Source organism: Megalops cyprinoides, chromosome 23 (assembly GCF_013368585.1).
Source record: "Megalops cyprinoides isolate fMegCyp1 chromosome 23, fMegCyp1.pri, whole genome shotgun sequence".
Taxonomy (NCBI): Eukaryota; Metazoa; Chordata; class Actinopteri; order Elopiformes; family Megalopidae; genus Megalops; species Megalops cyprinoides.
The window spans coordinates 15,571,304-15,595,431 of NC_050605.1; the positions used below are offsets into that span (position 1 = coordinate 15,571,304).

Consider the following 24,128-nt stretch of genomic DNA (forward strand, 5'->3'; position numbering starts at 1 on the left):
AAACAGGTAAAGGGCACTCAACAGTCTCTCAGCGCAGAAGCTGTAGGCAGGCTTACACTATTTACCAAAATTTCAACATGGCTTGGCAGAATTGAAGGCACAATATAATTCAATTTCTATTTCTAATATTAAAATGAGTAATTCCCACCACCACCCTAATGTTCTTTATGCTCTTTACAGCCTTCTTTTAACATTGTTTACCCTACCGTACCCATCACACCGTGCGCTTCTGGCTGGAGGCGTGGGTATAGTGGCAGAAACATTAAGAGTGCGAAGTCTGAAGTGTAACGGCTGGCCGACCTGTTGACTTTCAGCATGCTCAAAGAACAAACAAGGACATTATCATAACAATGTCACCTGGCCCCAGAAGTGAGATGTTTCTCGGCAACCGCCTATAACATAGGGGGTGGCAGGGTAAAAGTTTACAATGCCTGTCCTGCCCAAACCTAAAGCCCGCAGTAGCTGGGAGAGAAAGTATGTAAAGAAAAGAAACATCGCTTATATGAATGTCAATGCACTCAATAAAATCGGTTTGCGTGGTAGATTCTCATCCCAAGTACAGGTACTGTCGTTTCGGGTGAGTTCATACTTTTGCAGAGGCTTATGCATTGCTTTGCCGGAGACAGCAGCACTGTGTTCACAAAGGGAGTCCCTAATCGACTGTGCAGGCTAGGATTCTTTACCTCATAAAAGGCAGTTTGCTTTAACGAGATTAATCACTTTGAGTTCTGAAACGTTCATTTACCCCCTAAATCAGAGTTCTCAATGACTCCTGCAGGAAGAAGGCACCCTCTCACTTTGTCTGGGTGAACAGGGGTCTCCAGCACTAATAAAGTTAAAGGGTGGCAGATTCTCTCCTGACACTCAGTGAGGAGATGCAGTCAGGGAGCAATGGGAGACTCCAGACAGGATTTATCAGATGCTCCAGATATATGCAACCCACTCAGGCAATATCAGATGGTAATCAGCACGCCTTGGGTAAGTACCACCTTTAAGTAACTGAGATTACATTACATTACATTATTGTCATTTAGCAGATGCTCTTATCCAAAGTGACTTACATAGATAACAATCTTTACATGCTATCCATTTATACAGCTGGATATTAACAGAGGCAATTCTGGGTTAAGACCCTTGCCCAAGGATACAGCAGCTGTGCCCCAGAGGGTAATCGAACCAGCAACCTTTTGGTTACGAGCCCTACTCCTTGACCACCATGCTACACTGCCGCCCCAGTTGCGTTTCTCTAAGATCAGTTGACGCAACAGTCAAGTAGCCCTGCCCCTTCTGAAGAGAGTACAGAAGATTTCTCAAAACTCAGGGTGGATTTACACTGTGTACATAAGCAGCACATGATGATGTTTCCTGGAAACGTGACCTCTGCATGGCACTACCAAGTTAAAAAAAAGAGATGCAAAAGGTTTCGTTATCATAGACATACCATTATTGTTCACGGTGATAATGCATTGCTAATGACAATGATATCCCGTTACTGACATTTCACCACCTTGAGCTTAAGAAGCCTTCAACCTGATCAAGAAAACAGACACGTCTTTCAAGTCCAAATGCTGTACACATGACACCGCTCTTCAGGGTGGAGAATTTTTCACAGTCCCTCACTGCTCGGGCTACAACTGCCTTTAAGGTTTTCTGTCTTAACATTCCTGATCGCGCGAGTGACCACCGAACGCATGTAATGTCACACTTTTCTGCCGTTGGCAGAATTAGAGGGCTTTTCATTCCCCGATGTTCAGACAAAGGCCCTTTTGTGTGTTTGTGTGTGTACAAGGGGAGGGGAGGGGGGAGAAAGCTTGGTGTGTGTCATGTTTCACATCAACAGGTTGCCTGATCTTGTCCAACAAATCACCTTCCCTCAGAGCGGGAGCATTATCTGGATGTCCCCATTCAGAAAGATGGCCCACTCTCATCCCTTCACTCCACTCTTTACACATACAGAAGAGAATGTGAGGCCCCACCCCCCTTTCTTGGATTGTGTCCAATCGCATGGAGACTCTCCTGGATCATGTCCTGAGGATGAGCTGTTTCTCCACTTCTACAATCTGACACGAGTATCTGCTGTAAAGCCTGAAGCCCATCATTAGTCTGAACATACAGTTCCAGTCAAAGGTTTGGACACACCTGATTAAGATAATGGGAAACATGCATTCAAAGACATTTTGACCCAAAGACTTATGCTTACATGCTTGAAATTTGTTTCTTAGACAAATATAAATGGTGAAGTTGATGCCTATGCATGAATTTCTTTCCAAAAAAATCTTAAACATGGGGGGGTCCTGGTGATTGCAGGGGGCATCAAAGACAAGCTCCTGTGTTCACCCCCCTGCCCTCGGGAGTGTTAGGTTCACCGGGTTTGGGGGCGTGGCTGTCAGAGAGGAATGCACCTGGACAGGCCCACTTTCACTTCACGACTAATCCCAGCCCCCAGACTGGAACAATAATGCTTTTACAAGCAAACAGCTCTGTCTAATCCAGTGCCAACCAAAGGCACACATGCTGCGAAGCACACATACACCTCAGGAGCTGAACCAAGAGAAAAAGCAGGAAGAGTTTTTTCTTTTTTAAAAGAGATCAGCTTTCCTTTAACACCCTGTACACAAATGAGTTGCATGCCTCGGACAGTTTCCTGACACTACAAAAGCTCAGCATTTCAAATTTGGAGAGGTGCATTTGGCTGAGCAAAAACTGATCTGACAATTCTGCAATGAAATTCAATCCTCCTTTTTTCCAATTAAGCATTACTGGGATTCCAGCCCTGTTCCCAGTCTTTTGGATGTGTAATGACAGGTGCCAGTGCAAAACGGAATCTGGAGCACTCCCTGTGCAGATTTTCACCCACGACAATTGCCTGTACACCTAGATTTCACCTAGACAGAGTAACTTTAGCCGACCATAGATACCATGAGTGCACACAAATCCACAGCAAAATGCAGAGTGATGTGCAAAGGCATATTTGATACGATAAATATACAAAATTATGTACAGAACTGGTCAGCAACAATTTTAAGCAAAAATACATTATTCCAACATTATTCCGACTGTGACTCTGAGATTACGGTTTCTTACGATCGAAATGACCTAATTGGTTTCGCAAGGTTTTTAAGCAATCATGAATGAAATGCTCAAATTATCAAATGGCATTAGCAGTTCCTCTTCATTAGTTATGTTACTACTTAATAGTTCTAGATGAATATATCTCTCTAATCTTTTGTAACTGAATAAAAAGGGCCTGCAAAATAAAATCTAGACATTTACTGAGGAAAAAAACAATTTGTGTTTGCTAAGTGAGAGACAGTCGTAAGAGAAATTGTGGGTTTTCTCAGACTTCCAGAAGTAAATTTACAAATTCCACCCCATGGTTTTCCTGCCCCTGGAGCTTTGCTGAAACCACCTCCACACACATCCACGTGCTCCTGTCTCATTGCTCCTTTTCAAAATGTCCCTGCAAGATTAAACACGAATCAGATTCCTTTCCCAGTCATTTAACAGGCTGAAAGAGAGCACTCTGGCTGTTGTTTCAGGATGGATTGATGTTAAGGTGTGTGTTGAGCGCAAAATAAGCGAAACCCAGAGAGCCGCAACACTATTCCGCATTAGAGACTTTGCTTGTGAAACTGAACATCAGTGCAAGATAAAACACCTGTCATGTTTTTGCATTAAATACTTACTTTAATACTACTCATTTACTTTTTACATCAGGTTTAATGTGGATTTCAACAAGGAAAATGCAGATGAATTTAATGTCATATACAGAGTTTTTAGTGCTTGGACAGGTAGGCTATTTAGATTGTCATTTGCTAATGTAACTGATTGTAATTACTCAAGATTGAGCCCTTTTGAATCTTTGCAATAAAGTACTGAACATATCGGAACTTTTCTTCTTTTAAAGAAAAGCACAGTAACTCTTGATGCACAGAATGAGCACATACTCATCTCTAAAATTAATACTTGACAATGGATGTGAGCTTTATCATTTACATATTTTAATTAGCATACACTTCTGTTTATATTCTTGATTACTGTTGTTGAACAAACTGATGGACACAGACAAATGGTTAATGGCTTACAAATGATTTAATTCATCAGAGACAGAGAGGTGAACAAGGGGGCCTGTGGGGTCAGAGCAGATTCATACCCAGTTTAGCATGACAAAATGCACACATCCAGCTTTACCTCTGCATACAAACAGTACATTCACCAGTATCGGGTGTCTTAGTATGGAGAGGAGCCAACCATCAAAATGTTTGAAGCCTTTTTTTATTTTCATGTCTATGTGTCATGTAAAGAGTATCATATCCACACCTGCGGACTAACAACCCCCTACACCACAGGTCAGAGGTCACAAATATACCCAGTGGAATTGCCGAATCCCCCCTCACCTCCAATGAGAGATGCTGTGTTATGACAACAGGATCACAAAGGCTGGCCCTCATATTGCTCCAGGTTACAAAACCACACTACTCCATGTTACAAATCCACATGACTTGCAGTCTTGGATTACATGTGCACTCATTCATTCAAACACAGACACACACACACACACACACACGCGCGCGCGCAAGATATCTAAACCTCGTACAACTGCCAATAAGCAAAAGTACAGTGACAGCATCCAAAAGATGGAGGAGGCGGGCAGCAGAGACCCGTCACACTACAAGAGGGGAGGGATGCTGACAGCAGCTGGCACATGGCTCCTGGCGCCCGCTTCACGGGCACTGCCTCTGTGCCAGGGCACAGATCATGTGTCTCAGGTGGCTCGGCTCCTCACCCTCGACGCTGGCACTGCAAGCCCGGTCGCCCTGCCCCATTCCTCATTCTGTCCCCATCTGGAATGCGGTTTTCTCTCCCGCCACCGCACTCTGCGGCACATGCCAGCATCAAAGACTGGTTCAGTCCGGACTGAGACGCAGAAGCTAGATCTAATTCAAAAGGCGGTTTTCAGATCCTATGCTCTACATGCTAGGAACAAGGGGGGGTGCTCCCCGTTAATAGTACAAGCAAGATCAGCAGCCCAGTCAATACACTGTGAGTGTCCCGTGTTTATCATGTTTAAGTTAATCATCCATGTCCGTTATCAAAACATGACATCACCATACAAAAAAAAGGAGATTTTCGGCGAGCTCTCGCAAGAGCGGGTCCTTGTGTTTACTCTCACATAATAATGATATATAAGTACACTGCAAGGACCGTAAGGTCATAAATCACCCTGACCGCATTCAAAGTCACACTCTGCCGTTGAATTCAGAGCCCGAAAGCAGCCACAACTTCATGTTATGAACATGACTGAAATCACGCCACACCCTCGCCAAATGTTCTCTGGAGTCCTAGCAGTTTCTAAACATACAATCACAAAAAAAACACACAAACCTGAGCACACACACATATTGTATATGCACACACATAGACTCCTTCACGTACAACTGCACAGAAACACTAACACAATCCCATAAACATAATTGGATTATTGCAGTTATAAAATGATTCAAACAGTATTCCTGTCAAGTAATTATATCTCGATTTTGCAAATGTTATGGAGGATATCAGATAAAATTAAATTGGGCTAAATATGCAGATATTGCCCCAGAACAAGATGCTGGGCAAAGAAACTGTTTATCCCCTCTCATATCAACAATACACAAATTCATAAATACAAAAATTCATATCACTGAAGCACCTATACTGAAAACAAGCTGACATGGCTCATTCCCATCTGTATAGTGGCAAAGTCAGAGAAAAGAAGCACAGGAAAGAACGGCAGAAAGACTCACAGTAAAACACGAGGCAATTAGTCTGCCTCGGGGGCTGTGTGCAAAGGCAAAGGCGCATGCCACCATTATTTCTCAAATGGAATTAGGACAGACGCGGGTCTCTGAAAGAGCTCCACACTGATGGGGCCAAGACCCTTAATTCAATCCTCATGGTCTGAGACACTCATGTGGGACAGCGGGAGACTCCTGGAAGACGCGGCTCTGTAGGCGGCCTTGTGGCTCAGGAATGAACATGACGGCATGATCTCAGAAAGCTGCAGGTAACTGCTACCGTGACCTTAGGCAAGGTAATTCAAACCTGAGTCAGTAAATATACTGTTGTACAACTATATAAACCACCCGAGGTGCTTGTTAAGGATGGGCAGGTAGTGTAATGGTGTCAGCTGGAAAGGGACCTATAGATGGTGCATTAATGCCCACCTTTATGCTGGTATTACCATCTTCTGTCACACCTGAAACCCTCTGTTACCTGCAGAGGATCACGAGTCCCCTTCCAATTCCCTCATAGTTCCTTACATTACATTACATTATTGGCATTTGGCAGAAGCTCTTATCCAGAGCAGTTTACATAGGTTACATTTTTTTACATGTTACCCATTTATACAGCTGGATATTTATTGAGCCAATTCTGGGTTAAGTACCTTGCCCAAGGGCACAACAGCAGTGCCCCAGCAGGGAACCAAACCGGCAACCTTTCCAACCTTTCCAAGTCCTGCTCCTTACTCTTATGCTGCACTGCCACCCTTACATGAAAATAAACACCTCCGGCTTTCAATTCCTGTAATTTTATATCATAATACAAGCCTCTACAGTCTCATTCCCACCAGGTTCTTACTATTGTAATAAAAACATCCAACAAATTACATGCAAATAATCATCCAGTTAGGTTGTGTAAGATGTAGTTGTGAAAACCCCTCCAGGGTTCATAGGAGTTGAATGTAAGAGATTAAGAGAGAAATGTGAAATATATTCCCAATGCTAACAGTCAAAACTTGCCCTGGACACTGTATGCATGTAACAGCACAGATTAATCTTTGACTGGTAAAAGTATTAAACTAGCTGGAAATGTTCATTTGGCATGAAAACCTTTCCTTTTTGACATATGATCTATCATTACCTCATCATTCAGATAAATAAACTCAGAGTAAAATTGATGCAAGGAATTCAGATAGTTCAGGTAACTGTTGTTGGCCAACCTATTTTCTTTGATCTTGCCATTATTTGCATTGCCTTGGGCCAAACAGAGATATTATCACCTGTACTGATCCAGAGTGACACAGAGGGTGGGAAAAGAGACTTTTTAAGAGAAATAAAACTAAAGAGAGAGCCCTCGTTTCAGGGGAAAGTTTGTTAAATCTTAACAAACCCTGATAAGAGAGATCCTGTTACTAAAAGAGCAGGCTTTGTCCATAGACTGCCTGCTCCATGCCTGTGCAAAACTGCAGCATGCTCCACAGAGGACAGGCTCCTGCTATGACTGAAGCATTGATTTTATCCATTTGGAAATCAGACACGGCTTGTGTTTCAGGAGGTTACACGAGTAAGCTTAGTTCTTTTAATGGCAAACCCACTCATTCTGCTACACAAAAAAATTCCCTCACAGACAAATTCAAGGCCATTTAAACTTGTCTGTCAAGTAAGGCCAGTATGTAATGCATGACGAATTGCAACAAAACATATACAGTGTGTGTATCTGTATGCTTAATATACAGCTAGAACCAACGGAGCTATTTCAGGTATGAACTGTTGTTTGTTTTACTGATATCTGTGTCAAATGATTGTTTCCAACATGACCAGCAACATTAGAGATTTAACAAGCTGACACAATATTCTATTCTGTGTGTCAAAATGGCAAGTACAGGGAATGTGCAACCTAATAATTAAAAAGGGTTGGAATCTGAGGCTCTCATTGGTTCACATCATTTGGGTGCCACTTTTCTATGCTTTTCATCTCATCTCTTTAGGGCATTTCCTCTGCCCAGGTCTCAGGGTGAAAGGTCAAATAACCGGAGCTACCCATTCGCTAACATTTGACATGAAGACATGTCTGATTACGACAGGGAGGGGGGCTTATTACTCTGAAGGAGATTGGTGGTCACCGTTGTCATGGAGACCACAACTTCACCTTTGTCATGAATGAGCCCCATTGGAAGTACCATTAATTCTGGTAATAGCTGCCCCTACAGGGGCAATGGCTGTCTGCTAGCATGGTACTCTGAGCCTCCATGTCAAGGAAGACAAAAGGGCCTTCCTTAAAGCTAATTTATGGAGAGGGGCATTTTGAGAGCCTTGAAGAGGCCAGACGATCACTGGGGGAAGTTTAGTTGTTACACACTGCACTAGTTAGAGAGGCCCTCTGAGTTCTGGGGCCTGAGCAGAGAGGAACAGCAGCTAACAACAGACACCACGGGGCCACATTCCGATAGGAGGTCAGCAATTCCCAGAGCCTCTTTCTGACACCATCAACTGCAACCTTTTCACCATTCACAAAGTCTCCGTGACATTACTGTCGGTTCAGTCCTACAGTCATTTTCAGGGACAGCGGGTGACAGCGATGTGTTTGCTGCCCGCTAATGATTAACATGGGAAAATATTTGAAAGACTCCATGAGTAATGAACTACACCTTTTACCAAATTCCTGCTGCCTTACAGTCCTGCACAAACACACAACTGTGCCAGCTGCAGCATAAAGCACAGCGAGATTCCACCAGACTTGCACATGAGACTCATTTCAACAAAACATTCAAATATGATTATAAGGACAAACACACTGTATTGTTTAAAACAGACATGGCCAAATCCAACATGATGATCTTGGCTTCTTCCCCTATTATTATTAACAGTAATAGATCGTGATTACACAACATTTGACAACATGCCTAACTACTTGCCATTTCAAAACCAGCAAAGTTTCAGTCTGAGATTAAAACCACTCCTTCTCAATACTAGCCATACCCAGGAGAGCCAAACTGATGACTGCTTAAGAAATGTCTTTGTGAAATGTTTTTTGCTAAGCAGCTTCAAAGCTAAGAAGAGAAGCACCACAAGCTTTTTCCACATTTTCCACACATTTTAAGATGCCTTCTTAAATTTCTAAAACTCATTGGCACAGATTTATCTGTGTCTTGAAAGCAGATTTTGGAAAAGGATTAATCTAGCAGTGATAAAAGCTTCTACATTCACCCCTGCACACTACCAGCACAGCACACTGGCACACACAAGGCACAAAAGCAGCAAAACCGGATCACCAGTGTGCGTGCACACACACACACACACACACACACACACATTAAATTGTTTCTGTGTGCATGTGAAATGACAGCATGTCCTTCTACCACTTTTCAACAGCACTAAACCAGTGTAATGAAAATAAAATGTGAAAGGCTGTACCTATATGCCTTCATGGTAAACTTAACCTAAGATACTTTATGCAAAAGACTTTGGGAACTGCAGCTTTTTTCAGACTCAGTACTGTCTGACGTGAAGAGAGAGTGGAAGGGCCTTACCTGTGACAGAAACCCGCATTGTGGCCTCCAGGGCTCGGTTGTTGTCAAGGTCCCGGCTCAGCCTCAGGTCCCCCGTGTCCTGGTTCAGAATCAGGAGACTGAGCTCATTCCCCTCCACAAAGCTGTAGTGCAGCTTGTCCGAAACGTCCGGGTCGTGGGCCGGCACCTTCCCTATTACTCCGGATGGGAAGCTGTTGGACTTGTTGGTGACGTAGTTGTTGAAGATGATCTCGAAGTCCTGCAGTATGGGGTCGTTGTCGTTGACGTCCACCAGCTTGACGTGGACCGTGGCCCGGCTGACCAGCGGTGCTGAGGTGGCCTGGACCACGATCACGTACTCTGTCTTAGACTCGTAGTCCAAATCAGTAAGGGCGGTCAGTTCTCCATTAAAAATATTCAGCTGGAACACCTCTGGGACATTGCCCTCCACGATCTGGTACATGATCTGGGCGTTAGTGCCCTCATCCGGGTCCGTAGCCACGATCTGGGCCACCACTGAACCCACAGGGCTGTTCTCCTCAACATAGATGAACATCTCATCTTTCTCAAACACAGGTGCATTGTCATTAATGTCCAGCACTGACACCTGGATGTCCACAGCCGCTTTCAGAGGGGGAACCCCCCTGTCCACCGCATAGGCCTTGAGGCTGTACACCGGAACATTCTCTCTGTCCAGCTTCCTGGCTGTCCTGATGATCCCAGAGTAGGGCTCAATGTAAAAGTCACCATCACCATCGTCGCCACCCTGGAAGGTGTAACTCAGCCTCCCATTGGACCCCGAGTCCCGGTCAGAGGCGGAGATCTGCAGAACGCTGGTGTAGACGGGAGCGTCCTCGGGCACGCTGCCCTTGTACATGTCCCGGAGAAACTGCGGCGCATTGTCGTTGGCGTCCAGCACGATGATCTCCACGTACGTGGTGTCCGACTTCTGGGGGATGCCGTTGTCGCGGGCGATGATGGCCAGCGTGTAGGAGGCCTGGTCCTCGTAGTCAATCTCCGTCTGGGTGGTGATGGCACCCGAGTCCGGGTCGATCTTGAACTGGGGCACATTGTCCTCCATGACGTAGGTGATGCGGGCGTTCTCGCCCGTGTCCTCGTCGGTGGCGCTGATCACCACCACCGTGGAGCCCACAGGCTTGTCCTCGCTGATCATCACCTGGTAGTTGGCGCTCTGGAAGACGGGCCGATGGGTGTTGGCGTCGGTGACGTTGATGAAGACCTGGGCGGTGTCATAGCGCGTGCCGTCTGAGGCCGTCACTGTCAGCACGTACTGCCGCTCCTGTTTGTAGTCCAGAGGCAGGGCCAAGGTGATCAGCCCGCCCCCGCTCTGGCTCGTGATGGCGAAGCGGTTCCGCGTGTTCCCACTGGAGATCTGGTACGTCACCACGCTATTGACGTCCCTATCGACGGCAGTGACCGTCAGCACGCTGGTCCCCACCACAGCATCCTCGTTTATCTTCAGCGTGTACACCTTCTGGGTGAACGTGGGGACGTTGTCGTTCACGTCCAGCACCGTGATGCTCACACTGGCCGAGGATGACATCACAGGGACACCGTGATCCCTGGCCTCCACACCGAAGGTGTAGAACTCCGTGGTTTCCCTGTCCAGCTCAGAGGCAACTGTAATCCAGCCTGTACTGTTATTAATGGTGAAAGGGAAGCCGGGGGTTGTGTCTATGAGCCTGTAGTCCAAGCGGGCATTGTCCCCAGAGTCAGCGTCGATAGCCTGGATGTGGATCACGGAGTACCCGATCGCCACGTTTTCCAGCACGGTGGCCTGGAATGGAGTGCTGACAAACATGGGGGCGTTGTCATTCACGTCCACCACCTGGACGACAACCATCCCTGTTCCGTTTATCAGTGGGGGCCTGCCTCCGTCCTGCGCTTTTATCCGCAAATTGTACTCCCTGATCATCTCATAATCCAAGGGGTTGATGACATCGATGACGCCCGTGGGGGAGTGGATGTAGAACTGGCCCTTCACGTTCCCACTGATGATGCTGTAGTGGACTCTGGCGTTGTTCCCCTCATCCTTGTCGGTGGCCTCCACCTGGGCCACCCTGGTGTTCACCGCTACATTCTCCAGCACCTGAACCACGTACCTTTTCTCACTGAACTGGGGGTAGTTGTCGTTCTCGTCCTCCACGGTGATATGCACTGTGGCAGTGCTACTCCGTGGCCCCGGGTCTTTGCCCTGATCATTAGCTTCCACGATGAGCTGATACTGGGACTGAGTTTCTCTGTCTGGGCGGACCTTGATTTTAACCAGCCCATTCCTCGGATCGATTTCAAAACCCGCGTTCGCCCCGTCACCGTTCACAATCTTATAGATCATGTTGGCGTTGGAGGGCGCGTCCCCATCTGTCGCCCGAATAGTTATCACTTCGAACCCTACCTCCACGTTTTCCCGAATATTCACCCGATATTCCGTCTGCTCAAACACCGGCCCGTGATCATTGGTGTCACTGACAGTGACGGTAAGGTAAGCAGTGGCAGACCTCGGCGGGGAACCGTGGTCGGTAGCAGTAACTTTGAAGAGATGCGTGTCCTTGATCTCCCTGTCTAAAGGCTGCATTGTTGTGATGCTGCCGGTCTGTGGGTTGATGTGAAAATAATCATTGGATCTGCTATCGAAAAGAGCGTCCATGCCATACTCAATTCTCCCAGCCTCCCCATCATCCGAATCAATTGCTTTGAGCGTAATGACCCGGGTTTCAGCTGGCTCGTTCTCCGGCACCGACACATGATAGTTTGGGAGCTGAAACTGAGGAGCGGTGTTCACGTTTCTCCTTTTTCGTTTGCTCCAGGGATCCAGTCTCTCCTGATCAGGGTCCGTAAACAAACCATTCCTGTCTGTTGTCATAAATCGCAATTTCACGCGCACGGAGACGCGGTCACTATGCGAGCCGTGCAATGTGCACAGCAAACCAACCTCGCTCCGCTCCCCGGGCTGCAAGCAGCCGTCCCCGCTCAGCGTTATGCTCCCGTTGTTAAAAACTACTTTCAAGTCCGTTTCCGTGCATGACCAAGTGGAAAACTTTAAATTTCGAGTAAACACAGGTAAATGTTCCTTTACATTCAAGAGCAAATTACCTGCAGAAAAGCAGGAAGTTGCCCCGACTCTTGAAAGGTAATTAATTTGGATATCTGGCTTACCTGACGCGTTCTTTCTCTTATACTTGATGAAGCAATCCTGTCCATGCACATAGGCATTAAAATGTGTCAAAATAAAGTTTTCAGATGTCAAAGACCTGATCTTAAAATAGACCGGCGCTGGATTCCTCGGTATGTGCGTACAGTCCACTCTTCGGGAAAGAGTTAGGACTCCGCTTTGACCGTCTATTTTTAAAAAGTTACGAATAAATTTGGGAGTTAAAGTCCTATCGATTTTATAGCTCCAACTGGGTCCAAGTGATAAATTTGACAAAACAGTACCTGGATGCAATGTGTCCGAAATGTGAATATCGAAACATCCCAGCAAGGGAACATGGAATAGAAAACCAACCCAGATCCAGTTCATTGGCAGTTCCATAGTTTTAAACTCCTTAGATCCGCGCAACTTTTTCACTAAAACACCTGAAAAAATCCATCAAGCCACCTTGTCGCCACGCTTCGCCTTTCTTTTGTATTCCATGGAAGGTTTTTATCATTGGAAAAAATCACCTTTGCGTTGTATCCGCGGAGCAGTGTCTCATTATTTCCACGTTAAGTTTAAAATGACTACAAAATGGCTCCGTCGCTCCCCTCCTCCGAGACTTATTAGCATAAACCTGCTGCGTTTGCCCCACGGGGAACTTTCGCAGGGGGGCTCTTTCTTATGGATATTCGCGAAGCTCTCCTGAGTGAATTTAGAATTGCGGACAACTTGTGCATTCTCTATTGGCCTTTGGAAATAGTTTGTTAACATGCATTGTCTTTTAAATTCACTTTCTTCCCGAGTCTATTATTGCAAAGGGTTCGTGTCATTGAAACTTCCTCTGATGCGGTCTATGGAATCACAGATAGCCTACTGGCGACTTTTTATATAAACTACTTAAAAGATGTTTGTAAAAGATGACGAGAAAACTCGACTGTTGTAGCCTATTGAAATCAATAAAAATATAATTATGGTGACGGATTTATTAACATGAGGACAAAACCTTTCCTCAACAATGAATCATGCTTGAATTCATTCTACAGCTCTAGACAGTAAATTCGCAAAACTACTTGTAAGGTGAGAAATTTTCAACATTTTGAGTAGGGTAATATTTATATGAAAAAAGATTTAGATTAAAGTTTTTGATAGTGTGGAAATCAAATTATTGTAGAACGAATATGAAAATATAACTCAAACTGTGATTTATTAAAATTATTCCAACAGTGAAGAATTTGGGATTTGGGATACAGCTGTGTCCTCCAAATATACGATTAGGTGCAGGATTGCGACTAATTCAATTCCATTTTACAATGTGTCACAAGTCTGTATAGGAGCGACACCTAGCGAATCGGAAAATAGTGCCTTAAGGAATTACTTGCATTTAAATGTTAATGTCAAGTTAAAATCGCCATTTTTCTACAACTCCCAAGATAAAATAGTTTTACATACTTACTTAGTATAAGTCATTTTTGAAAGACCCCTTATTACCGGATATTTGCCGGCACAATTTTTTCGGTTGTCAATAAGTTCAATTTCTCTGTTGCTTCTGGAACCAAGGGTGGGTCAAATCTCAAATTGTGAAATTGGTCATTACGGGTTAAGCGCTAACAAACTCCGTGGTATCAGAAATATGATTTATAATTTATCCTAGGTGTGTATGAGAGGTTGTATGTGAAATGATTTTATTTCATTTGAAATTTCTGACACTTGTGTAACCTTTTGCATTTTGCATAAAATTTCAGTGAATCAAGTGAATCAATTTCCAGCCCAGTCATAAATTTGATTCGCCAGTAAAATCCATTCAGATGTATACGATGCATAGGCTATTTGCATCACAAATTAAGAGGAAACGTGGGCTACGTGCTACAGGTGAATCAACTAACATTCTATAATATATGTAGAGTATGTAGGCTAATTCCTAAAACTGTCCAATAGCAATGTATGATGACTTGTTCACCGCAGTCTATTAAATATGGCAAAAGTCGAAGTGAGTGATAATCCCACACACATCCGTTGATTTTGTTACTTTAATAAAACAAACAAGATTACTAGATGTTAGTTACTATATGTAATAATTGTGAGACTGGTCTTTCTTAGAGGATATATCGATATCATGGAAATTTTTTTCTGCATTTTGTCATGTATTAAAAAAAGCTAACTACAAAGTTAACATGCACTTAGTATGTCAACTAAACAAGTCATATAAGCTTGCTGTGTGTTTGTTTAAAAAAAAAACTCATGGAATACATCGTGTTGATCTGGGTAACATTACAGTGTTATATACTGTCATCTGACCAAACCAGCTTTCTGTTGAATATTTCCTTGGTCCAATTGATCAAAATATGAGCATTGGCAGACCACCACTTCTGCACATTTATTCAATGTTCAATCATGGGCAAATGCCTTTACATCATTCTAGAGAAAATGCCGTAGGCTACAGTTTTGTTACTGGTATTTATCAGTGTGCATGAAACGCAGTGCAGCCTACATGTTTCTCAGTTGACAATTTTTACATTACATTACATGGTATCCGATTTAGAAAACTGCCCAAACCCAGAAGGAAAATGGCTTCATCTGTGTGTGTAGCTGAAACAACAGATGTAAATCCACTTGACTTACCTGCAGTGATAAAATAAACAATATGTTATCAACACGTCAAGCTCTCCAGCACCAAAAAGTGAAACACGAATACTTTTACTAAGTTATGAATCATCAGCTGAATTGGTGTTCAAGTGCTCACATGACTGATTACCTTACATTTTGAGACCATTTTCCTCCTCATTTTTAAAAATAAACTTGTTCAGTCGTTTTGCAGCTTGAACACTTGAAAAACAAGTCTGTAAGAGAAGCAAAACCAGGGAACAGGAACAGAAAACATTTTTCCTGGTTAATTGATCAGTGCTTTTATCTGGGTATGGTATATTTATCAGTTGCGTCTGTGAACGAAAAGTGGAGGTCAAATTGTTGCTAAAAGTGTAGTTAAAAGTGTAATTTCAAAAATGATTTATCCTCCAATGCTCCACAAGGAGCCAATGGTGAAAACATGTGTTATGTTGTAATTTTAAAATGCATAAAATTGTAGGGAAAAAAGTAGTAGTAGAAAAAAAAGTTGTTTTGTGTGTGTGTGTGTATGTTGGGGGGTTTGTGTTCCTTTGAAGAACACATGATTTATTATTGAACATTGATTGGTCACTATTGTAAGACTTTTGTTTTACCCCTGTAAATTGATCGTGTAATGGACAGGTTACTCTGGCTCCAGTGCGCCTTTACTTAAGTGTCTGCCTTCAACTCAGCGTAATTGTAACGTAGAGCATGTTTGTGTGAACTGCCTTCAAGTGCAATCTAGGTGGACTAAGCCAACGGTAAATGGTAAATTAACAGTGCCAGAAAATGGTCAAGAACAGTTTTAAGGATTTATGCAATAATAATAATAATAATAATAATAATAATAATAATAATAATAATAAACATACCCGTAGTGACAGTGATTTTCCAGTCAGCTGCCCTAGAAAGAAGGCAGAACTACTGTGTCAGCTATTCTGAAGACAAACTCGTTCTGAATTACTTTGCATAACCCCTGAAGTAAACGCTTAACTTTGTCCCTTGACTTTCGTTTTGTTTGCTATTGCGTTGGTTTTCAGGCTTTTGTTGACATTTAAATAATTGATATAAATTGGTATATTTTTTTTCTACAATCCCTCTGTATCTGTGGACGTAGTCCTGTAAGGTGTGCTCCAGGCAGTCTGTGACCATACGTGTGAAATTATTTAGTTTTTTTTTTTCTTCCCATGCTTTGATCCTTGTGAAATGAAAGATTGAACTCGGCTGTCACCTGGGACAGCGTCTGCGCTCAGCGAGGCAGTGACCACATCTCACCAGTAGGATGGTGGCGCTATTTTCATGCTTGCCTTTCATTGATCTATTTCCCTGTGATATCTATGATTAGTGCTAAGGCGCTTCCGTGTTTACAGGCTTATGATTGGCCTCACAGTAGCTTGTCTTTTCGTCTGTACAGGCATGATTATTTGGATAGTGACTCAGGTAGCCATCTGCCGTGGCAAAGATGTTATATATTAAACCATTAACCAGTAACCATTGAACGTTTTCGTTTTGTAGATGAATGGGAATGCACTGTGCAAAAATTCAGCAGGAAATGAGCTCTTAGCTTGCTATCTACGGTAACCGTTAAGACGGCTGCAGAAACATGAGGAGCAGTTCGTCCACATCACTGGCGCGTGTGCGCAGCCTGGGCTCGGTTCGTCTCAGTAGTCCTCCGATTTGTTCTGGTTCAGCTCAAGTTCTCGGGTTGCTAGATTTAGCCGCCGAACAGTTAATGGTGCGTAGAGATTTTCAAACAGCATTCGACACATGCGAAAGAGGGTTGGACAGTCTTGGAAGCGTCGGTGAGCAAGGAGAATCCAGGTAGTTAGTAATAACACACCCCGAAGTCAACTCTCAGATTATGTAGTGGAGATGAATAATTAACCAGCTAGCCAGCTACCTAAAGTAAGCTATGCAAATGTGAACGTCATGAACATCAGTCAGTGAAGGTTAAACAGCAAGGTGTAATGAAATAGCTATGGACATACAGAATGTAAAATCAACTCTGTCAATTCCTTGTGGATGGAGGAGGTGCGGGCACACTTTAAATGATAATTAAATGTTTTAATGGTACATTAAATAAAATTGTGTCCAAATAAACTACAGTGCTGTAGGTACTAATTAGAATCTGAGTTGACTTTGATAGCATAAACCCAATACTACCGCTAGGATTCTGTTTATGATTTTATTGCTCTGACAATGATTAAGACTTTTTGCGGCAGCTCCAGGTATGGAGAGTTGAAGGCAGCTCTGTGTGTAGTGGCGATCCAAGCTTTGGCAGAACTCAACCAGTGGCGGAGGGTGCTCGCATGGGTAATTCAGCAGTATGGTAGACCTGAGAAAATTCCAGCAAAAATTGTGCAATTGTGGTAAGTGTTGAGGAGATTTTGATTTTCACTGTTTACATACTGCTTTAAGTAATGTAGTCAATTCTACTGCATTCAGTGGATTTGTCACTGGTGACTGTTGGTGAAATGAATAGTCCCTGTCATTTTAACCTCGTCAATATCATAATTACTTTGCTTAGACTGTGTATTGTTTATTTCCTTACTTATTTGTTTTTCTGTTCCTGTCTCTAGCATTCTCCTCTATGCCAAGGTGGGTGAGCCAGCCACAATGCAGGAGGTTGGCCACGACTGGCTGAAGTTTCATGCCAGCGGGGGCGTACCAGCGTTCGGCACAGTTGCAGAGCTGTACCTCATACATGTGCTTTTGCCGCTGGGTCGATTGGCAGAGGCACGTGAGCTGGTAGTGGGTGAGGTGGGAGTTGTGGCATTCACTGAGGAGCAGAGGCGAACCGCGCTGGACATTGTGGAGAGCCAGGAGAGCTGCAGGCCTGGACAGAGCCCCAGCCCCAGCCCCAGCCCTTTACCGAGCCCAGCACAGAGCACTCAGCTAAGCACACACAGAGGTGCGCTTCACGTCTTTCATTAGGGGCTGGAATATTGTAGTAGCTCTTGAGTGGCTTTGTCCCAATACATATTTTCTTTCATTGCAGTTGGGTGGAAGAAAACTAATTTAAATGAAGATGAAAAGCTGAAAGAAAATGCTCACCAAAACATTCCTTTCCACTGCCTGCCATAACCACACTGTACCATTTCATAGAACCAGCCAGGGATATTTCTGTTTTAGTTTTGTCAGTTCGATGGGTATAAGTCCTTGCACTTTGTTTGGCTAGCACACATCTGGTTTGTATCTGACAAGGGGTATTGGAGTGTTAACCATAATGAAGATCACAGAACTGGTAACCATTGAAATTCCCTGTTTTCTACTGTAGACCTGACACAGGCCAGTGTTTGCGTGCATGTTGCAGGTGCTGCCACTCAGAGGCTCCAGGCGGTATTGCAGTTGGTGTACAGGGGGCTCTCTGTGGCAAAGAGAAGCCTGCGGTCATTCCCCCTCCGTAGGGTGCTCCTGGCTGCTTTCCTGCTCTACCTGCTCCTAGTACGGCTGGACCCAGGTGAGCACTGCGGGATGTCCCTCTTAAGAACACTGTGAGGAACAGCTGAATTCTCAGGATGAAGTGCATCAGCACCAATATCATGTGATAAACAGTAATAGCTACAAAGGAAGAAGACATCTTGAAAGTAGCATTTTATTTTAAATGGATAGTAAATAAAATAAAGACTGAGACATCCACTGCGAAGAGGAAAACAAAACAGTAAAAAAAACACAGGAATAGATTTACAGAATAATATTAGAAGCATTGTAAGATCAAATTTACCTTCATTGCCTTACTGGATAAATCAAAAATACTACTCCACCCACACCAACCCTGCACAGAGGGTGTGCAGACTGTATCACTGAATGTGATATTACTCTCTTTTTGTTGGTGCTCAGAGCGATGTGCCAATATCTCAGACTGGTTGAACACCTCAAAAGAGCAGGCTCAGTGCCATGTACTGGACTCACAGTGACTTTAGAGTGTAATGCAGTCTTTTTCTTTTGGATGTCTTTTCTTCCACAGCACTCCCCTCGTCCTTCCCTTGGCTCTCACGTCTGCTGCAAATGTTCAGACAGATGTGGGACACTATGTTTGCACCATACTACCGTGCCAGCGCACCACGCTAAAAGTACACCTGCATTGAAGCCTTTCTTTGCACAGGGACATTGACTCCCAACACTAAACTCCTTTGACATCACCATGGCTTCCAACACTAGCACTGCAGGAACATGGCTGACCCTCCACCTTTTACATGCTGGTCTGGACTTGAAATGTTTAGGGTCTGTTCTGTTATCACAGGCTTATGACATGAGAAGAGGAATTGAATTGAACAGTGAATTCAGTTTGTCGTTTTATCCAGAACTGTTTGGAGATGTATTAAAATAAATATCTAGATTATATACCTTCACTCACTGTGATTCTGTTGGGAAGGATTATGAGCAGCAGTGGGCAGGCTAATTACAAATGATCAGTTTACCATTTTCCCACGTTTATGTAAATTGTGCAATAAAATTATTTCCTTCAATCTGTCTCTGCATCATTTTAAGATATCTCTGTCTTTTACATAAAAACAAACAAATTTTTTTTAGCAGGGTGTGTCTTTATTTGTCGTTTCCAATTACAAATTTAATGTGAAATAGCTAGCACTGTGCTGTGATGGTATGTTAAGAACGTCAAACAACAAAATAACATTTACAGCAGTGCACTTCTGATATTGTTTTGCTGAAGGAGTTAAAATTGTCTCTCAGTTCGGACAGTAATATGCGCCTATACTGTAGAAGAAACTTGGTTAATACTTGTCAGGTTGTTATAAAAAAAAAAACTATATTGAATTTCATCGCAACGGTACAATTACGGCGAAGAGCTTCGTTTCAGTTACGATTTCAGCTAGTCCACCGAAAGAACAGAAAGTGAAAGTGCGTAGGTGGTTCTGTTGTGAACTCCGCTGGCTAGGTTACTTACTGTATTACGGCTTCAACATATGGTGCTGTGATGTGTTCAGTACTGATTTTTTGACGGGAGAACGTCAACAGGTACGTTTTACTGGACGTTGTTTGGCTAAACGCTTTCCAGCGCGCCGTGGAGTTGACGAACTTTAAATTCAAAATGCACTCATGTGAATAGTCAAACAGTAATACTTTATATGTAGTTTGCGAAATACGAATGGCGTAAGATAACATAATGTAGTTCGTTATATCTGTTGAAATGTGAAACCTTCCTGACATAACCAGTTTACACAATTTTTCTGGGTATATTTGAAACTCTTACTGTAATGATATCCCACATTATTAAGTTACAGCAGGGTACTTCCTGTCATAGAAGATGTGCCCAAGCTTATTTAGATGATTACGCAGTCACCAGTGTGTTCACCATTGCATTTTCGCAAGATAAAATAGTTTCTCTTAAAAATGAAGCTTCGTTAAGCGATCCAGACGACGCAGTCACTGGTCATCTTAAGTTACAGACTGAGGACCCACTTCAGACTGCATCCATGCTCCCTTACATACTCTGCCATATGTATCATTGCAATGCAATTTATTGTTGTTCTTTCGTACTGACGATTAATTACAGCACTGGCTGTGTCTCTGTCCATTTTCAGACCAGTATGGCTGGCAGCGGTCTCTCAAGGAGTTTTTCATATCCAGACTCAGATAGGCCTACTCGCATTTACCCCGCTTCAGCCTGCTACAGCAGAATACAAGGTAGAGCAGACAACGGGCCGGTAGCTTATCTGCTAGCACTATACATCTGTTGCCATATAAATCTGTATAGCAATTTTCATAATATTCGTCAATTAGCACTACAACAATTAACACTACTACTATCCAAAATGTTGTTTATTAACAACTGTTGCACAATTTCGGGATGTGTTGGAAATTAACCAAAGGCAGAATCTACAGCCCATGTGAAATATGACCAGAGTGTCTTATGTCCTTAGATCTGAGAGGTCTCGTGAACTACGGTCTGTCCTGTTGTGTGAATGCACTGCTCCAGTCTTTCTCTGCTACACATGAACTGGTGGTACTCCTGAATAAGTGAGTCAAGTCAAACTCTTGATTATCTGGAATGTTAATTTTGACCAAACAGAGACAGGTTTTTTGCACACCAAATTATTTGTTTGATTTATGTGATATTCACTTTCTTTGGGAGGCTGGTGAACTTCAGAGATCTGGGCCTGTTTTAGGTGCAAGTAGTTGTATAAGAGTATAAGGGAATGAGCTGAAAGCTGAATGATGAGAGGAAACCACTAGGTACATTTAGGCTTATCATTTTGACTACTTCATTGTCTAGCGACCATGTAGCACTGTCACAGTCCTGGTTTTGAGCGTGTTCTGTGTTTCAGGTGGGACATAGATGACCGTGGGGCATTAGTCAAGACACACAATGTCCCACTGCAATTGCAGAGAATACTGCAAGCCATGCAGAGCCAGGAGTTACAGCCCGTCCCTCACAAAGACTTCCTGCACTGCTTGGACAGGAACAACATCCGACGTATGACTATTGACAACTTCAGTTTTATTCAAGTGTCATTTTTGTCTTAATCCTGAATTTGACCTAAATGAGCCATATATTCTTTTTCATCATGCATAATTAATATATGTTTGTGTTGAAAAGTCTACAAACAGCATGATGCAGATGAGGTCTTCCTTTCCATTCTGAACCTCATACAAGAGCAGATGAGCGACAAAGAGCTGGTAAGGGGCTGTGTGCCAAAGCAATTAATGAAATGCTTTTCAGTTCGTTGTGATTTTCGGTTACATGAAAAGAAACAAATCAAGCCTTGAAACATTGACAGATCATCGACACAGCAGAGCATCGTGATCTGCCACTAGATGGAACTGTTTTGCTACAGTACTGCTGGAATACCTAGTCTGAGAAGGCTGGCCCTTAACAGCATGAGGACTATTTTCAACATGTCACGTATGCTGTTGTCCCACAGTCTGTCTGTCTGTCGATCTGTATTGTCACCCATCTAGGCTCAGGAGATCAGGCGTCTGTACATGGTAACCGTTGAAGAGCATCTTCAGTGTATGGAGTGCAGATTCATTGAATGTGGAACGAGTTACCTGCTCAGCCTGCCCTTGCCTTTGCGTGAAGAAGACAACACCTTGGTGAGGGGGGATTTATACTGGCTCCACTCATGTGATAGACAGTAATATTTCACAAATAAAGTATGTCTCCGAGTATGTCTGATTCTCCTGTGGCTGAAGCTTCTGTACATTGTAAAGCAAGTCAGCGCACGTCATGTATTCATTACGATATTCGTAACAGGAACATTGTCTGTGTCCTCTATCTTCCAGGAAGAAAGCTTTAGAAATTTCTTTGAGCTGCAGGAGCTGAGAAATATGGATGAGTGTTTCTGTAATAGATGTGGCGAGAAACAGCCATCTAGACAGGTGAGTATGTGACATTAATCACCTGAAGCTCTAATCCTGTAAACGAGCTATTACATCTAGGTTTTCAGTGGTGTGATCACATTTTTAACCTGAATTAGTGTTTATAATGTTTTTAACAGCAGCAGTTACTATGTGGATCTTGCGGTTCATTTGGTTGCAAAGGGTATGATTTGAAGTGCTTTAATATATACATGGAACTTATTCTGCTTTTATGTATAAAGGGACTCAGACTCATCAAGCTACCTCCAGTGGTCTGCATTCACCTGAAGAGGTTTCGCAGTACCGGTGGTTACACCAAAAAACTGTACTCCAAAGTCAGCTTTCCGCAAACCATTGACTTCAAAGAGATACTGGAACCAGAACAGGTGTCAGGAAGTTTCCTAGAGGTAATATGAAAAACCACTTCTTTGTCTCTGTTTGTGTGTGTGTGTGTGTGTGTGTATTCATGTTTGAGAGAGAGATAGAACGTGAGAAGTGGAGAGTGAAACATGAAGATGTTAAAATGAAAATCAGATACAGATTTTTCTTTGTCTATCCTGGTCACAGAGTGAGTGGCAGTATAATCTGTATGCTGTCATAGTGCACTGTGGAAGTGCCATGTTTGGACACTACACCGCCTACATAAAACATCCTGGGGACAATGAGTGGTACCATGCAGATGACAGCCGAGTGCGTAAGGTGAGTTATCCCGTGTCCAGTGCTGATTCTGATCTGTAGCTATGGCTGATCTTGGCTAAAGTTCAGTGCCAGTTCATATCTTTGACTCTGATGAAACACACAACCACCTAATCCACGCTCAGCAGAAATTACAGTCCTGTGTTTGATTATATAATTTACCTCGTTTGAACACTATGAACAGATGTACTCTTAAAATGATGATGATTTACCTTGATGATGAAAACCTTTATGCAGTATATTAACAATCACAATAATCAACCATTCTTTCCAAAAACAGGTAAAATGGAAGGATTTAAAATACACATTTGGAGGTTCTAGAGGGTAAGAGTTCATCGGAAAAGTGCTGTGCCTTCTATGACTCTCCTCTGAAAACTCAAATTCTTAAATAATGTAGCTTTGTATGCTTTTAAAATGGAATTTACCCCATTATTAAATCCTGAAAGCAATAGGAAGTATCACTCTGATTGCTCTGTGGTCAGAACTGAACATGATGCTGAGTATGTCTACCCACATATTCAATATACTGTATTTCAGAGGTGACTGCATACATGCCATTTCAGGGATGACATTATATACATGCTTTGTTCAGTGATGACACTATTGCTGTTTCAGACACAACAATGCTTGAATGCTATTTCAGAGATGACTATGAGCACTGTACATTCCTTATTTCAGATATGATGCTATGTACATGCTTTGTTTCAGAGATGACAATTACATGCTGTTTTTAAGCTTGGTTTCAGAGAAGACATTGCATAGTCTGTCACACAGTTGGAGATGGAAGTACATGAATGCTGTGTCTCAGAGATGATAATACACACATGGTGTTTCAGAGACAACAATGTGTACACACTGTTGGAATGCCAGAGATGATAATACATATATGCTGTGTTTCAGAGGTGACACTGCATACATGCTGCTGTACAGAAGAACAGAAAAGGAGAAAGAACTGGAGTGCTCTGGGTGACAGACCCAAAAGATTGGAAAGAAACATTCTCTCCACTGCTGCATAGGAGACAATATTTTTTAGCTACCTCTGTACAGCAAAGTTCTATGAATGTAATTCTTCAAAGGACCAAT

At 43.1% G+C, this 24,128-nt stretch overlaps 3 protein-coding genes across 3 annotated transcripts in view; 2 read left to right on the forward strand and 1 right to left on the reverse strand.

Annotated features, from left to right (window-relative positions):
- The window catches only part of LOC118770240 (cadherin EGF LAG seven-pass G-type receptor 1-like), an 84,022-nt gene extending 71,198 nt beyond the window's left edge, over positions 1-12,824 (reverse strand). The window contains exon 1 of the mRNA XM_036517792.1: positions 9,293-12,824. Coding sequence (XP_036373685.1) covers positions 9,293-12,824 — 3,532 coding nt within the window. The remainder of the gene's footprint in view (positions 1-9,292) is intronic.
- Positions 12,825-16,539: 3,715 nt separating this feature from the next.
- Positions 16,540-19,455, forward strand: pex26 (peroxisomal biogenesis factor 26). Its single transcript, XM_036518144.1, has 5 exons — positions 16,540-16,850; positions 17,252-17,398; positions 17,609-17,940; positions 18,343-18,489; positions 18,997-19,455. The coding sequence occupies exons 1-5, from the start codon at positions 16,633-16,635 to the stop codon at positions 19,098-19,100; spliced, it is 948 nt and encodes a 315-aa protein (XP_036374037.1). The 5' UTR covers positions 16,540-16,632; the 3' UTR covers positions 19,101-19,455.
- Positions 19,456-19,919: 464 nt separating this feature from the next.
- usp18 (ubiquitin specific peptidase 18) lies at positions 19,920-23,951 on the forward strand. Its single transcript, XM_036518472.1, has 10 exons — positions 19,920-20,006; positions 20,573-20,675; positions 20,912-21,008; positions 21,317-21,465; positions 21,589-21,668; positions 21,951-22,085; positions 22,275-22,370; positions 22,592-22,756; positions 22,917-23,048; positions 23,946-23,951. The coding sequence occupies exons 2-10, from the start codon at positions 20,579-20,581 to the stop codon at positions 23,949-23,951; spliced, it is 957 nt and encodes a 318-aa protein (XP_036374365.1). The 5' UTR covers positions 19,920-20,006; positions 20,573-20,578.
- The last annotated feature ends 177 nt before the right edge of the window (positions 23,952-24,128 follow it).